The sequence below is a fragment of the Pristiophorus japonicus genome, chromosome 20 (genome assembly GCF_044704955.1).
Source record: "Pristiophorus japonicus isolate sPriJap1 chromosome 20, sPriJap1.hap1, whole genome shotgun sequence".
NCBI lineage: Eukaryota > Metazoa > Chordata > Chondrichthyes > Pristiophoridae > Pristiophorus > Pristiophorus japonicus.
Window position 1 is genome coordinate 60,662,893 of NC_091996.1, and position 17,779 is coordinate 60,680,671.

Here is a 17,779-nt window from a genome sequence, read left to right on the forward strand (position 1 = left end):
GTATTCCGCTGGACCTGGGGGTCTCCCACGGGGGGGATATGTCTGGCATTTACATTGTACCTGTAGAACCCGGTGTCCTTTAACAGTTTACTTTTTGCATACATGACACATTGGCTCTGATCATACACAGTCGATTCTACACTGTTATCTCTCTTTACATTATTACTTTCAGCACTTACATCACTTTCTTGTATATCGGTGTCTCCATACATGGTTACATTTGTCATATTAAAATTTCTATCATCATCATTTAACAGTACAAACTTGTGCTTAACATCACTTTCACAAGCATTAAATTTTTTTCATCAGTTACTCCAGCATCACAATTCAACGTTACATTAGCATACCTGCATTTTCTAACTGCACTTTTAACTTTAAAGTCCTTGGCATCTTTAGAGTGAAACTGTCCCTTTAATTTCTTTGGGTTACCGGTCTCCTTTAAGGGGGGCCTTCCAATCAGGTTCGCCGCACGGTGCCATGTGTCGCTCCTCCAAACTCCGCTGCCCCTCGTGGTCTGGTCGCGGCCATTTTGATTTTAGGTTCTTCGCCTCGTGGTACAGCTGCCATCTTCTCGCTCTCCTTGAGGTAGGCTGTGGTGATCTTTTTCTTCTCAGGTTCAGCCACAGAAATCGGGAATCCACCTTTTTCGCCAATCTTTTTCCCTCGGAGTCCTGCCATGGCTCGGAAGGTGAGGTCTGGATGTTCGGTTTGGTTGATCTCGCCAGTGTTGTGCAGTCGAGCTGGACAGTAGGGTTTCTAGGTGCAGCGATGGATCCAAGTTCGGGGCTGCGTGGGATGTCGATCGCTGGAGCCCGGAGGCTGTTGTTGCTTCGACCGACTTGGACTTGCTTCATGCAACTTCTTCCCAGCAGCGTTGGACCATCGCCGGCAACAATCCACAGGGGGGGCTTGTTCAACACGCTGCCCTGGGAGACCTGGATGTCCACGCTGCCAACGACTGGGATTTTGCCTTTGGTGTAGATGAGCAGCTTTGCCTGGGCAGGAGACAGTTTTGGTCATTTGGCAGGATTGATCCAAAGTTTTTCAAAGGTCATCTGGCTCATCAAAGACTGGCTCGCCCCTTTGTCGATCTCCATCGAAACTGGAACTCCGTTGATGTCTATTTCCATCTTCCATGGGTCTCTCGGTGGAGCAGGTATAAATTCCATACTCTTCTTCCAGGGGTTGAACAGTTTCGTCTTCATCAGTGTCGGACCCCAGGTGATCAACCAACTCTTCAGTGACGTGTTGAGTAAAGCTTTTTCTGTACATTTTCTGAAGGTGACCTTTTGTGTTGCAGCCTTTGCAGGTATAGTCTTTGTAGCGGCACTGGTGGGCCCTGTGGTTTCCTCCATAGCGCCAGCACGGGGCTAGCCGGTTGGCCCTATGTAATGGACTCTGGGTTGCGGGACTCGGGGCAGCATTTCTGCCTTTGAAAGTCATAATTCTGTTCACTGCACTCGTCAGTTTAGAGTCCTGGGTGTGGATCATCACTCGCTTGGAGTCGCCGACCGAAATCATGTAGGCCTGGCTCACTTCAATTGCCTTCTGCAGGGTGACTGTGATGTCTGCAGAGAGCAGTTTGTGGAGGAGGCCCTTGTGGCCGATTCCAATAACGAATATGTGCTTCGGTGAGGTGGTCGCCAAAAATCACACGGTGCAGCCAACCTTCTTAAATCTTCAGCATACTTAGCAATTTCTTGGCCTTTGTGTCGCCGGTGAGTGTAAAACCGATGCCTGGCTGTGAGGATGCTTTCTTTGGGTTTTAGTTGCTCTTGTATTAAGGTTACGAGTTCCCCATAGCTCTTGGTTCTTGACTTCGCTGGGGCTAGCAAGTCCCTGACGAGGCCATGGATAGTGGGCTCACAACTACTAAGCAGGATGGCCCTGCGCTTGTTTGCCAGTGTGGCTGGTGAGTCCCCATCCAGGTCGTTGGCTATGAGGAAGTGTTCTAACCTTTCCACAAAGGCATCCCAATCTTCCCCATTGGTGAATTGGTGGAAGTTGCTGAGATTAGACATGTTGTGCGTGGAATTCGTGACCTCGTCGCCAGTTATTGTGTATGTAGGCACTCTGTTAATGACTCCACGAGGCAGGTGTGTGGCACTTGAACTGTACAGACTGTAGTCCTTTATTGCAGCTCTTAGACTGAGGACATCAAGAGGTGAACTCCCTTTTATATTGGGTAACTTGCAGTGTACAAGTGACCCTTAGGTCTCCAGCAGCAGCACCCTCTGGTGTACAGGTAAGGTATATACAGGGTGAAGGTACATTCAGGTCTAGTGTTCAGTACATCACTACATCATTGGAATGCATATATAACACTGTCTATTTCTGTCTTAAATTTATTCAATGTCCTAGCTTCCACAGCTCTCTGAGGCAGCGAATTCCACAGATCCACAATCCTCTGAGAGAAGAAATGTCTCCTCATCTCAGTTTTAAATGGGCGGCCCCTTATTCTAAGATTATGCCCTCTAGTTCTAGTCTCCCCTATCAGTAGAAATATCCTCTCTGCATCCATCTTGTTAAGCCCCCTCATAATCTTATACGTTTCGATAAGATCACCTCTCATTCTTCTGAATTCCAATGAGTAGAGGCCCAACCTACTCAACCCTTCCTCATATGTCAACTCCCTCATCTCTGGAATCAACCTTGTGAACCTTCTCTGAATTGCCTCCAAAGCAAGTATATCCTTTTGTAAATATGGAAACCAAAACTGCACGCAGTATTCCAGGTGTGGCCTCACCAATACCCTGTACAACTGTAGCAAGACTTCCCTGCTTTTATTCTCCAGCCTTCCTGATCACTTGCTGTAACTGCATATTAACCTTTTGTGTTTAAATGCACAAGTACCCCCAGGTCCCGCTGTACTGCAGCATTTTGCAATCTTTCTCCATTTAAATAATAACTTGCTCTTTGCACGAACTCTCACTATGGATTGTACCAGGAGATGGCCCCACACTGTTCGGCAGGAGCTGGCTGGGAAAAATCCGCTGGAACTGGGACGACATCCGAGTGCTCTTGTCCGTCGACGATGCCTCATGTGTCCAGATTCTGAGCAAGTTCCCATCGTTGTTTGAGCCAGGCATCGGAAGTTTCTCAGGGGCGAAGGTGCAGATCCGAAGGTGCAGGGATCTGCATCAACACGCACAAAGGTTTGTTCATCTACAATAGATGCCTGTTTGGGATTCGATCGGCCGCGGCAATTTTCCAAAGGAACATGGAGAGCCTGCTAAAGTTGGTTCTGTGCACCATGGTTTTCCAGGACAACATACTGGTCACAGGTCGGGACACCATCGAACACTTGAAGAACCTGGAGGAGGTTCTAAGTTTGCTAGATCATGTGGGACTCGGGTTGAAACGCTTGAAGTGTGTTTTCCTGGCACCAGAGGTTGAGTTCTTAGGGAGAAGAATTGTGGCAGATGGCATCAGACCCACTGACACCAAGACGGAGGCGATCAAGAACGTGCCGAGACCACAGAATGTGATGGAGCTGCAGTCATTCCTGGGACTCTTTAACTATTTCGGTAATTTCCTACCCGGGTTAAGCACCCTGCTAGAACCCCTACATGAGCTACTACGCAAGGGAGACGACTGGGTATGGGGAAATCACAAGAGGCTGCTTTTGAGAAAGCATCTGCTATGTTCCAACAAACTGTTTGTTTCGTATAACCCATGTAAACGTTTAGTGCTAGCTTGCGATGCGTCTTCGTACGGAGTCAGGTGTGTTTTACAACAAGCAAACGAATCGGGAACATTGCAACCGGTTGCTTATGCGTCCAAGAGTTTGTCCAAGGCCGAAAGGGCCTACATATGATTGAAAAAGAAGCTCTGGCATGCGTTTACGGGGTGAAAAAAATGCACCAGTATCTGTTTGGTCTTAAGTTTGAGTTAGAAACTGACCATAAGCCGCTCATATCATTATTCTCAGAGAGCAAAGGGATTAATACCAATGCCTCTGTCCGCCTCCAAAGATGGGCACTCATGCTGTCGGCATACAACTATGTAATCCGCCACAGACCAGGCACAGAGAACTGCGCTGATGCTCTCAGTTGGCTACAATTGCCCACCACCGGGGTGGAAATGGCACAGCCTACAGACTTGCTCTTGGTGATGGATGCATTTGAAAATGAAAAGTCACTTGTTACGGCCTGCCAGATCAGGACCTGGACCAGCCAGGATCCTTTACTGTCCCTTGTAAAAAACCATGTCCTCCATGGGAGCTAGTCCAGCGTCCCAGCAGAGATGCATGAAGAGATCAAGGGTGCAAAGACGAAATGTCCATACAGGCGGACTGTCTTTTGTGGGGCAATCGTGTGGTTTTGCCTAAGAAAGGCAGGGAAACGTTCATACGTGACCTACACAGTACCCACCCAGGCATAGTAATGATGAAAACCATCGTCAGATCCCATGTGTGGTGGCCTGCCATCGACTCAGATTTGGAGTCATGCGTGTGCCAATGCAACACTTGCTCTCAACTGAGCAATGCACCCAGAGAGGCACCGCTAAGTTTGTGGTCATGGCCCTCCAAACCATGGTCTAGGATCCACGTTGACTTTGCGGGCCCGTTTCTAGGCAAAATGTTTTTGGTTGTTATGGATGCTTATTCAAAATGGATTGAATGTGTAATAATGTCTGTAAGCACGTCCACTGCCACCATCGAAAGACTACGAGCCATGTCCGCCACGCACGGCCTGCCTGATGTCCTTGTCAGCGACAATGGGCCGTGCTTCACCAGTGCTGAATTTAAGGAATTCATGAGCCGCAATGGGATCAAGCACATCACTTCTGCCCCGTTCAAGCCCACGTCTAACAGCCAGGCAGAACGGGCAGTCCAAACCATCAAGCAAAGCTTGAAATGTGTGTCAGAAGGCGCCCTGCAGCCCTGCCTGTCCCGAGTCCTGCTCAGCTACTGCATCATACCCCACTCGCTCACCGGGGTTCCCCCAGCCGAGCTGTTCATGAAAAGGGCACTCAAAACAGGCTCTCTCTTGTCCACCCTGATCTCCATGATCACGTCAAGAGCAGGCGGCATCAACAAAGCATGTACCATGATTGTGCAAACTTGTCACGTGAGATTGAAGTCAATGACCCTGTATTTGTACTCAACTATGGACATGGTCCCAAATGGCTTGCTGGCACCATCATAGCCAAAGAAGGCAGTAGGGTGTTCCAGGTCAAACTTGCTAATAGACTAACTTGCAGAAAGCATTTGGACCAAACCAAACTGCGATTCACAAACAGCCACAAGGAACCTGAAGAGGGCACCACCAACTTCGACCCTCCAGCACACACACAAGTGGCAACCGACATCATGGTTGACCACGAAGCTGAACTCACCATCCCCAGCAGCCCAGCAAGGCCAGCTGCCCAGCAGCCCAGCGAAGAACCAACCACCTCACCCACACCTGCATTTGTACCGAGACGATCGACAAGGGAGCGAAAAGCCCCAGATCGCCTCACCCTGTAAATAAGTGTACTATTGACTTTGGGAGGGAGTGATGTTATGTATGCGGCCCTCGGCAACCTGTATCACATTGCCACCAGAGGGCCTACCTGTTAGAGTTCCAAGGGATCCCAGCATCTCTTGGGAGTACTGTATATAAGCAGGCCTCCCATGCTGTACCGGCACTCTGGAGTTTAATTAAAGGAGCTAAGGTCACACTTACTCATTGTCTACAGTACTCAGTTGCATTACTTTATTATGAGCTTAACAATGTCAATGTTCTAAAAAGTGTTGTGGGGTGAGGCGGGGGTGGGGTATTTTTGCCCGTGATACTTATGATTTCAGACCAATGGTCGTATTAAATGTTTTTTATTGAACATAATCTTGTTGCGCATTGTCTCAGATAGCTGGACCGTTACACACTGGTGATTCCTTAACATGAAAAATGGCAGTTCTTTCCAAGATGAGAAGGCCTGAGAAATGTTACCATGACCCAGGCACTTCACAGCGGTTGCCTCAAGGCAATGGACAGTATTTTCTTGGGCCTGTGTGTAGGAGTTCATAAAGAAAACTAACATCAGTCAGTGGCAGGAGGTGTCCATTACTGACAGTAGCTTTGGATCACAGAGCTCCACTCCAATCTTTCTACCTCTCCTCATCTTTCTTCCTGGAGCGTCATAACCATCACCATCATAGGCAGTCCCTCGGAATCGAGGAGGACTTGCTTCCACTCCCAAAGTGAGTTCTTTGGTTGAACAGTCCGATACGAGAGCCACACACCCTGTTACAGGTGGGACAGACATTCTTTGGGGGAAGGGGTCGGTGGGGCTGGTTTGTCGCATGCTCCTTCCGCTGCCTGTGCCTGGCCTCTTCATGCTCCTTGCGTCAAGACTCAAAAAGCTCAACGCTCTCCCGGATGGACTTTCTCCACCTCGGGCGGTCTGCAGCCAGGATCTCCCAGGTGTAGTGGTGATGTCGCACTTTACCAGGGAGGCTTTGAGGTTGTCTTTATAACGTTTCCGCTGTCCTCCTTTGGCTTGTTTACCATGAAGGAGCTCCGCATAAAGCATTTGCTTAGGGAGTCTCGTATCTGGCATGCTTACTATGTGGCCTGCCCAGCGAAATGTGGTCAGTGCTTCAATACTGGGGATGTTGGCTTGGTCGAGGACACTAATGTTGGTGCGCCTGTCCTCCCAGGAGATTTGCAGAATCTTGCGGAGACATCATTGGTGATATATCTCCAGCGACTTGAGGTGCATTCTGTACTTCGTCCATGCCTCAGACCCATAAAGGAGGGCGGGTATTACAACAGCCCTGTAGACCGTAAGTTTGGTGGTAGATTTGAGGGCTTGGTCTTCAAACACTCTTTTCCGCAGGTGGCCGAAGGCTGCACTGACGCACTGGAGGCGATGCTGAATCTCCGCATCAATGTCTGCCTTTGTTGATAAGAGGCTTCCGAGATATGGGAAATGGTCCACGTTGTCCAGGGCCGCACCGTGAATCTTGATGATTGGAGGGCAGTGCTGTGCGGCAATGACAGGCTGGTGAAGGACCTTTGTTTTACAGATGTTAAGCGTAAGGCCCATGCTTTCATATGCCTCAGTGAATACATTGACTATATCCTGGAGTTCAGCCTCAGAATGTGCACAGACCCAGGCATCGTCCGCATACTGCAGCTCAACGACAGAGGTTGGGGTGATCTTGGATCTGGATGGAGGCAGCGTAGGTTAAACAGCTTCCCACTGGTTCTGTAGTTTAATTCCACTCCAGCGGGGAGCTTGTTGATTGTGAGGTGGAGCATGGTGGCGAGGAAGATTGAGAAGAGGGTTGGAGCGATGTTTGACCCCAGTCCAGATATGGATTGGGTCTGTAATGGATCCGTTGGTAAGGATCACGGCCTGCATGTCATCGTGAAGCAGGCGAAGGATGTTGACAAACTTTTGGGGGCATCCGAAACGGAGGAGGACGCTCCATAGACCCTCACGGTTGACAGTGCAAGTCTAACTAACAGCAGACACCATTAGATGGCCCGCCACAACCAACTATAGACCACTGTGTAGAATGGCATTTCTGTGGTCTGGAATGACCTGCATGTTTATGGAAGCATTGGGGTTGATATGTGGAGCCCGTTAGCCACATGAGCTCCATTTATACTACCCTGGCCTTGTTAACTAGTTAATTATATTTACATGAGTTCAGTCAATGATGGTAAGACAATGTGCTTACAAGCTAAGTTTCACTTATTAAAAATGTAATCTTCCAAATACGGTAACGTACTTACAATCAAGTGAACTTGGCTGAGGAAATGAGGTCTCACGAGCTTACACTTTTTGAACTCAATCTTCCCAGGTCAAATCCAAATTCCTATCACAATTCGCTGGTTTATATACCTTGAGCAACACTTGGAATGGGTAAGGCAATGGAGGAAACACCTGAGAGTCATTCAAATCAGTTAGATAATGTAATGGAGAATGCAGTCATTTATTCCAGATGGTGAATTGTCCATCTGTATTGATGTTGCGATCTTGTGAACCCCATCATGAAAGGTGATCTGTGGAATATCGCCCTTTAAAGTGCTCTTTGTAATCGTGAAAGCTCAGATATTAATGAGCAGCTGCTAAATTCCAAATATGCTCTGACTGTAGATAAGTGAAGGCTTTGCTGTATACCTAGTCTGACACAGTACAGCAAATGAAGATCTTCAGGCCCTCAGCTGACACTCTGCGATAGGTTCTGCTTTGTGTTGCTGGGTGACATCATCCTACAGTCCCTTTGTTCATTGAATTGCAAACTGCATTCACTTACCAAGTCAAGAGGCCACTGATATTTGCTTTGATGTGCATTTATGACGCTGTTATCAGTGCTGCAGATAGCGAGCATCTCATGACCTCAGCTTTTTGGAGAATGCATACCTGGTAAAGGTTTGATTTCCAATAGGTTATTGTTGGGTTGACATTATGTCACTGAAGCCTGGAGGAGATCTTTAAGGCTGGTTAATGTCAGCTCCCCAAATGTATACTCATCTCGTTCCTCTACAATCAGCTTCATCAGACAGTCGGTACAGAGCTCTCTCTCACTGTCTCTGCATGTCTCCCTCACTCTGCCTTTCCTTCTGTGTCTCTGTGAATCTCTTTCTGTTCTCCTGCCTCTCACATTGCTCTTCAATGTGTGTGTGTGTACGGGTGTGTGTGTACGGGTGTGTGTGTCTGTCTCTTCCTGTCTGTACCTACATGTGTCCCTCTGTGTAACCTGTCTCTGCATTTGTATGTGTATCTTTCTCTTTGTGTGTGTTTCTTTGGCATTGTACCTGTGTGTGTGGTGTGTATCTGTGTCTGTGTAAGTCTCTTACTCTGTACTGAGTGTGTGTGTATCTGTATGGGTGCACCTCTCCATTAGTCTGTATCTGAGTGCATGTGTATCGCACTCTACTCTGAGCTCCATCCCGGCAAGCGAGTCCCAGGAAGGCAGAGCAAATGCTCAAGGACACCCTCAAAGCCTCCTTGAAAAAATGTAACATCCCCACTGACTCTTGGGAATCCTTAGCCCAAGACCGCTCAAAGTGGAGGAGAATCATCCGAGAAAGCGCCAAACACTTTGAGTTACTCCGTCGAGAGCACGCGGAAGCCAAGTACAAACAGCGGAAGAAGCGTACGACAAACCAAACACGCTATCCACCCACCACCTGCCCCACCTGTGACAGTCTATAGATCCCACATTGGACTTATTAATCACCTTAGAATTCATATTGTGTGGAAGCAAGTCATCATCGACTCCGGGGGACTGCCTAAGAAGAAGAAGAAAATGTGTATATCCCTCTATTAGTCTGTACCTGAGTGCATGTGTATCTGTATGTGTTTCTATATTGCCAGAGATTTGCTCTGGGCCTCTCCCATTCCGCTGCTGTATCTTTGGTGGAAGGGTTTTGGAAACCCAGGGAGAACCTCTTCTTTGGTTTCCACGGCATTTGTGCTGAAGTTATAGCAGCGGGGCGGGAGAAGCCTTGAGGACATTCCTGCCATATTGACTAGGACACGAGGGAGAACTCCCCTGCTCTTCTTTGAAACAGTGCCATGGGATCTTTTATGTCCACTTGAGAGCAGACGGAGCTTCGGTTTGACATCTCATCTGAAAGAGGGCACCTTCGACTTTTATGTCTATAGTGTACTTATGAATGACTCCAGAAGGCAATGTGTTGTACTTGAATTGTAGTAAGCTTGGTCCTTTATTCCAAACTTCAGAGTGCTGTGCAAGCATGATGTGTAGCCTTTTATACAGGGCCCTGCCACCAGGGCAGGAAACCTCCAGTCTCCACCAGTTGCACCCTCTAGTGGTGCCAGCATGAATGTACACAGTGTGAACCTTATTGATAGTACATCAGGTAAACAAGTCTCCATCTTATACAATCTCAATGTGACTACACATAGAGTACATCAATAGTCAGCATATACAACATCACTCTCCCCCAAGTCCTTTGTGCCAATTACCTTTGCACTATGTGCTCTGGCTTAGCTCTCCCCAGACTTAAGTGCCAATAGCCCTTGTACCTTGGCTGTGTTTTGGCTTGGCCCTCTCCCTGTTAATCCCCTTTTGCCATAACGTTGGGTAGTGGTTATCAGATTGGATGGTTCGATGATGAGGTGGAGGTTCCAGTGAATTCTGGCGGTGATCCATGTGTGTGGCCATGACTACATACATCCATTTCCCCCCCCCCTTACAGCGAGATCATGCAGTTAGTCCATTACATTAACTTACAGGATCAGACACAGTGCAAATACAAAGAAAGGGAGAAAAAAAAAATTTCAGTTTGTATCGTGACACCTTGGTTCAATGACTTACATTCATTACGTTTTACGGTCATGCGCCAGGATTGGGTAGATTGCATTCATGGTTTAGTCATGGTCAGTACTGAGGTAGCAGTACAGGTATGCGAGGACGCTAGTTCTAGAGCAACTGGACGGGGTCCTAGTCGTCTGATGGCGGTGCTGCGCCCTCTGCTAGCGGGATGGGTTTGGTTCGCTCACCGAGCCAGGACTCAGGGCCTTTGCTGTTGCCTAGTGGTGGGCAGAGCCACAGATGTGTGTGGCCTCCTTGTTCTCCTTTGAGGGCTGCAGAGTCTTCTGCCTGCTTTCTCACAGTGTCGGGAACCTGGCTGTTCCATGTCCTGTTTGGGGAACTCGTTGGTTCTGATCTTTCGCTCCCGGACATGGCCGAGGTAGCGACTGGGTCTGGTGGCTGCGCCGTCTCCACCCGGGATAGACCTGGGGCATGGTATCAGGCTCCGTGCCTTTACCCTCCCGAATTCGCTCGCTTGCCGCTCTAGGGGACACTCTATTCCCAACATCTCGCAACAACATTTTGTTCACAATCTTAATCGGTTCGTTACATTGATTGCCACGCATACAATGTCTCTTTAAGTTCAGTTGGTTGCAGGTCTCTTTTAGGAGAACCCTGCTGGCTTTACCCTAATCAGATCCTTTGTTGGACCCCACGTGTCGATCCCTCAGCGTTGCACCATGCTGGCGTTGCGGAGGAAACCATAGGGCTCACCAGTGTCGGTTTGCGGAGTACGTATGCAAAGCCGCGGCCATCTTTCTTTTCAGCCACGTTGCACCTCGCTGCAGCAGGAACACCATCTTGCCTCGGTCCTTGAGGTCGACTGGCTTGATCTTTCTCTCCCGCGATTCTGCCACAAACGCTGGAAGGGTACCTGTGATTTCGATCTTCCTCCCCAGGAGTCCTGCCACTGGAACTGGGAAGGTATTTTTAGATCGTTCCGGCCGGATCATTGCCACGCAGTCGTGATGAATGGTCTGTGCCTCAGAAGGTGAGGTTTTGCTCTGCCTCTGAACACGGGGGACATCGATTGCTGGAGTGAAGAGGTCTTCCCATTTCCACTGGATCTTCCCCATCCACCTTCTTCCGAGTAGCGTTGGATCATCACCTGCAACAATCCACAGAGATAACTTGTGCACCATGCCATTATGGATTATACTTGCATCCGCACTACCAAGGACTGGGATCAGCTCCTTGGTGTAGGTGCGCAACTTTTCCTGTACTGGAACCAGCTCGGGTCGTTTTTCGTTCCATAGCCTCTCGAAGGCATCCTGGCTCATCACTGACTGGCTCGCTCCCGTGTCCACTTCCATGAGGACTGGAACGCTGTTTATCTCAACTTCCATCTTCACTGGAGGAAAATCGGTGGTGCAGGTATACACTCCATTCACTTCTTCTTGGGGCTGAGCTGCCTCTCTGGCCAAATCATCATACTCCCCGCCTCCTCTGCTAGACAGTGAGCCATATTTCTTTTACACATGCGCTGGAGGTGGCCCTTCGTGTTACAGGCTTTGCATACGTACTTCGCAAACCGACACTGGTGAGCACTATGGTTTCCTCCGCAACGCCAGCATGGTGCTACTCGATTAGTACCCCTCGGTCAACTCTGAGTTCTGGAACCCTGAGGTCTGTGCTCTCTGCCCTGGACAGAGCCAAGTTCTACAGTCTTGCCTGTGAAAGGCACCATTCTGTGTACAGTACTTGCCGGGTTTGAGTCCACAGGCTGAATGATTTGCTTGGTGCTGCAGGTCGAGGTCATGAATGCCTGACTGATGCCAATGGCTTTCTGCAAATTGACTGTGGTGTCAGCAGAGAGTAGCTTGTGAAGGAGGCCCAAGATGTCTCGCAATGCTTCGTTGAGGTCTGTGCCAAAATCACACGGTGCCGCAAGTCTCCTGAGGTCGGCAGCATATTTTGCAATCTCTTGGCCCTCAGGTCTGCAGTGTGTGCAGAATCTGTGCCTGGTTTAAGTTGGTTGCGAATTAGTTCAGCCAGCTCATCATATGTCTTATCCTTGGCCTTCATGGGTGCCAGCAAGTCCCTGACGAGGCAATAGACCTTGGGCCCACAACTGGTCAGCAGTATAGCATTGCGTTTTTCCACCAATGTGTCCATCTCCCCTGCCAGGTCGTTTGCCACAAAATATTGCTCGAGCCTTTCCATGAAGGCATCCCAATCATCACCCTCTGCAAAGTCTTTTAGTGTGCCAAAGGCAGCCATGATCACGTAAAAGTCCTTATTCTCGTCGCCAGTTGTTATGTCTATAGTGTACTTATGAATGACTCCACAAGGCAATGTGTTGTACTTGAGCTGTAGTGACCTTGGTCCTTTATTCCAAACTCCAAGTGCTGTGCAAGCATGGTGTGCAGCCTTTTATACAGGGCCCTACCACCAGGGCGGGAAACCCCCAGTCTCCACCAGTTGCACCCTCTAGTGGTGCCAGAATGTATGTACATGGTGTGAACCTTATTGACAGTACATCAGGTAAATAAGTCTCCATCTTATACAACCTCACAGTGACTACACATACAGTACATCCATAGTCAGCATATACAACACCGACAGTGCGGCATTCCCTTAGTACTGGAGTGTCAGCCTAGATTTTGTGCTCAGTCTCTTGAGTGGGGCTTGAATTTGTGACCTTCTGACTCAGAAGCACTATCACTGAGCTGCAGCTGACACCTAAAATAATGATAAGAAGATTATTAGCCTGATGATAGAATGGTTAAATAACTCTGTTATTAGATTCTGTTACTTGTTGATTAGTTGCCATGTTCAGGGTCGCCTCCCAGAGCTGACTTGCCTCTTTTCCCTTTCTCTCTGTGGTTATAACCTGTTAATTCATTTCACAGTGCCTAGGCCTCCCCATTCCATTGACACTGATGCTGGAATGCCAGTAGGGTGAGGAGGGAGTGAGTTTACAGTGAGCAAATCATTAGGTTTTCATCCAACCAGTTTTTCGTTCCTCAGATTCCTTTATTCAAACATGCTCCAGTAACATGGTAAATTGCACCTGGTTCCAGCCTTGACTAACCTGGGAGGAAATGGGATCAGTACCATTGGCGTTCCATTCTGGGATGCTGAATGAATGGGATCCATGTTCTACTTGGGCAATTGTGGGATGGTCCCTTTGAGTGGGACTGCGCTTGTGACTTGGCTCGCTATGTGGTTAGGGTTCCACCAGTGTATTGATTTTTTTTTTAAGCCTCAATCTGCTGCAGTGGTTCCTGAGTATTGTTTGTGAGTAAAACATTCCTGGGTCGATCACGTGACCCACTGGGCTGCTGCAGATCCCTCCGGACACCGTAAGGGCACACAGTCACGTGATTGTGAGGTGCTGTGGCGCTGAGGTCCTGCTCGCGTGCCAACCAGTAGGCTTAGTGAGTGCCTGATTTTTAAAATTTAAATTGGGCAATGACATCATGGTATGTTTGGAATGTCTGAGAAAGCACTCCAGGATCTGTATGGAATGGGTGTTCAGGGAAGGGAGCAGGGCCGGATCAAGAGTCTGATGGGCCTGGGGCAAACTGATCCAAATGGGCCAATAGTTATGTTTTTTCATGGTCATTACATCAAATATATGATTCTGATTCTGAGTATGAAAACATAGGCCAGTATATTCAGCAATGAAAGTATATATTCTGTATCAGGTAGGTATATATTCTGATTCTGGTAACATTTCCATACTATATTCCTATACAAATATGCAAATTTCTCTCAATAACATGTGAAATAAAACAGGTTAGTACATATTCTGTTCTGTATATAGGTACATTTGTGTATATAGGTACTTCTGTATATAGGTATAAACAAGTGAATCTAGCCTGAACCTGTATAAGCAAGTATATATCCTGTAGATACTTTACAAGATAACATTACGAGACTCCCTATATGCGAGTTTCTCAATGATGTCTCCCGTTTCAACCGTAGCCTGTTCTATTCTATTCAGCCTATTTGGGAGGGCTTATATTTTTTTCCCTACATTTATTTGGTGGGCCTATGCTCTTTAGTGGGCCTGGGGCTGCAGCGCCATCCACCCCATAGTTAATCTGCCCCTGGGAGGGAGGGTCCTTTACCTTGCTACCAGTACCTGCTTTGCTTGTTTCCATCTGGTTCAGGGTTTTCGCTGTTGTTTTGGGTGTTTACCTGTTCAGGTGCTTCGATGTTTTTCCAACAAATGAACTTAGCTTCTTAAACTGGACCCCATCTACCACCTGCTCCTGTTTCCCCAGGGACATTTTATCGTGTGCTTTCTATCCAGTAAATTTGGCTGTCCTTTGGGCTCGTCCTTTGTATTTGCTGGTTGTAGATTGGGAGGCAATGAGGATTGGAGGATTGCAGCAGACAAGCCGGGCGCTTAAGATCGCTTCGGACCCTGCCTCAAGGCAACACCTGCATTTATGGACCATGCGATTGTAGCAACAACAGCAACTTGCATTTATATAGTGCCTTTAATGTAGTAAAAACGTCTCATGGCACTTCACAGGAGCATATTCAGACAAAACTTATCACCGAGCCACATAAGGAGATATTAGGACAGGTGACCAAAACCTTGCTCAAAGAGATAGGTTTTAAAGAGCGTCTTAAAGGAGGAGAGGGAGTTAGAGGGGATTAGTTAGGGAATTCCAGAGCTTAGGCCATGGCTGCTGAAGGCACAGCCTCCAAAGGTGGACAATGAAAATCGGGGATGCACAAGAGATCAGAATCGAGGAGCACAGAGAACACATAGGGTTGCTGGGCTGGAGTAGGTTACAGAGATAGGGAGGGGGCGAGGCCACGGAGGGATTGGAACTCAAATATGAGAATTTTAAATCTGAGGCGTTAGCAGACATGTGCAAAAAAATGGCACGCAGACTACAGTTCTCTTAACATGATCGTCAGAAACTGTGCCTTACCCTGCAGCCTGGCCTGGAAACCACTTGCAGTGCAGCGACAACACTATCAGCAATCAGCAACGGAACTGATACTTTCATCTTTGATGCCATTTCAGTGCCCAAGCAACAGCAAGCGATAACCAACAAATCTCCCAACCTGTAGCGCACAGTTGCGTCATGCAGCTCTCAGATAATTTGCTTGCCCGGACCAGCCTATTTCCCCTTGGAAAACACACTGTAACATAACTTTTCCCCATTAAATGACCTTGCCATTGGCCAGACAAGGGAAGATATCAGCAGTGACCAGGCAAGGGAAGATATCAGCAGTGACCAGGCAGGGGAAGATATCAACAGTGACCAGGCAAGGAAAGATATCAACAGTGACCATGCAGGGGAAGATATCAACAGTGACCAGGCAGGGGAAGATATCAACAGTGACCATGCAGGGGAAGATATCAGCAGTGACCAGGCAAGGGAAGATATCAGCAGTGATCAGGCAGGGGAAGATATCAACAGTGACCAGGCAGGGGAAGATATCAGCAGTGACCAGGCAAGGGAAGATATCAGCAGTGACCAGGCAAGGGAAGATATCAACAGTGACCAGGCAAGGGAAGATATCAGCAGTGACCAGGCAGGGGAAGATATCAGCAGTGACCAGGCAAGGGAAGATATCAACAGTGACCAGGCAAGGGAAGATATCAGCAGTGACCAGGCAAGGGAAGATATCAGCAGTGACCAGGCAAGGGAAGATATCAACAGTGACCAGGCAGCGGAAGATATCAGCAGTGACCAGGCAAGGAACGATATCAACAGTGACCAGGCAAGGGAAGATATCAGCAGTGACCAGGCAAGGGAAGATATCAACAGTGACCAGGCAAGGGAAGATATCAGCAGTGACCAGGCAAGGGAAGATATCAACAGTGACCAGGCAGGGGAAGATATCAACAGTGACCAGGCAAGGGAAGATATCAGCAGTGACCAGGCAAGGGAAGATATCAACAGTGACCAGGCAAGGGAAGATATCAACAGTGACCAGGCAGGGGAAGATATCAACAGTGACCAGGCAAGGGAAGATATCAGCAGTGACCAGGCAAGGGAAGATATCAACAGTGACCAGGCAAGGGAAGATATCAACAGTGACCAGGCAAGGGAAGATATCAGCAGTGACCAGGCAAGGGAAGATATCAGCAGTGACCAGGCAAGGGAAGATATCAACAGTGACCATGCAGGGGAAGATATCAGCAGTGACCAGGCAAGGGAAGATATCAGCAGTGACCAGGCAGGGGAAGATATCAACAGTGACCAGGCAAGGGAAAATATCAGCAGTGACCAGGCAAGGGAAGATATCAGCAGTGACCAGGCAAGGGAAGATATCAACAGTGACCAGGCAAGGGAAGATATCAACAGTGACCAGGCAAGGGAAGATATCAGCAGTGACCAGGCAAGGGAAGATATCAACAGTGACCAGGCAAGGGAAGATATCAGCAGTGACCAGGCAGGGGAAGATATCAGCAGTGACCAGGCAAGGGAAGATATCAACAGTGACCAGGCAAAGGAAGATATCAGCAGTGACCAGGCAAGGGAAGATATCAGCAGTGACCAGGCAAGGGAAGATATCAACAGTGACCAGGCAAGGGAAGATATCAGCAGTGACGAGGCAAGGGAAGATATCAACAGTGACCAGACAAGGGAAGATATCAGCAGTGACCAGGCAAGGGAAGATATCAACAGTGACCAGGCAAGGGAAGATATCAGCAGTGACCAGGCAAGGGAAGATATCAGCAGTGACCAGGCAAGGGAAGATATCAGCAGTGACCAGGCAAGGGAAGTTATCAGCAGTGACCAGGCAAGGGAAGATATCAACAGTGACCAGACAAGGGAAGATATCAGCAGTGACCAGGCAAGGGAAGATATCAACAGTGACCAGGTAAGGGAAGATATCAGCAGTGACCAGGCAAGGGAAGATATCAGCAGTGACCAGGCAAGGGAAGATATCAGCAGTGACCAGGCAAGGGAAGATATCAACAGTGACCAGGCAAGGGAAGATATCAGCAGTGACCAGGCAAGGGAAGATATCAGCAGTGACTAGGCAAGGGAAGATATCAACAGTGACCAAGCAAGGGAAGATATCAGCAGTGACCAGGCAAGGGAAGATATCAGCAGTGACCAGGCAAGGGAAGATATCAACAGTGACCAGGCAAGGGAAGATATCAACAGTGACCAGGCAGGGGAAGATATCAGCAGTGACCAGGCAAGGGAAGATATCAGCAGTGACCAGGCAAGGGAAGATATCAGCAGTGACCAGGCAAGGGAAGATATCAACAGTGACCAGGCAAGGGAAGATATCAGCAGTGACCAGGCAAGGGAAGATATCAGCAGTGACCAGGCAAGGGAAGATATCAACAGTGACCAGGCAAGGGAAGATATCAGCAGTGACCAGGCAAGGGAAGATATCAGCAGTGACCAGGCAAGGTAAGATATCAGCAGTGGCCAGGCAGGGGAAGATATCAACAGTGACCAGGCAAGGGAAGATATCAGCAGTGACCAGGCAGACAGGACAGACAAGAGCAACCAGTGGCAGAAGACAATCCCAACAAAGTGGCAATGTCAGCCATGGCTCAGTGGG

At 48.4% G+C, this 17,779-nt stretch overlaps 1 protein-coding gene across 1 annotated transcript in view; it reads left to right on the plus strand.

The window, feature by feature from the left end:
- The first annotated feature begins 676 nt into the window (after positions 1–676).
- The window catches only part of LOC139232748 (dentin sialophosphoprotein-like), a 32,158-nt gene continuing 15,055 nt past the window's right edge, over positions 677–17,779 (plus strand). Inside the window, exons 1-3 of the mRNA XM_070863253.1 lie at positions 677–688; positions 15,434–17,215; positions 17,297–17,625. Coding sequence (XP_070719354.1) covers positions 677–688; positions 15,434–17,215; positions 17,297–17,625 — 2,123 coding nt within the window. The remainder of the gene's footprint in view (positions 689–15,433; positions 17,216–17,296; positions 17,626–17,779) is intronic.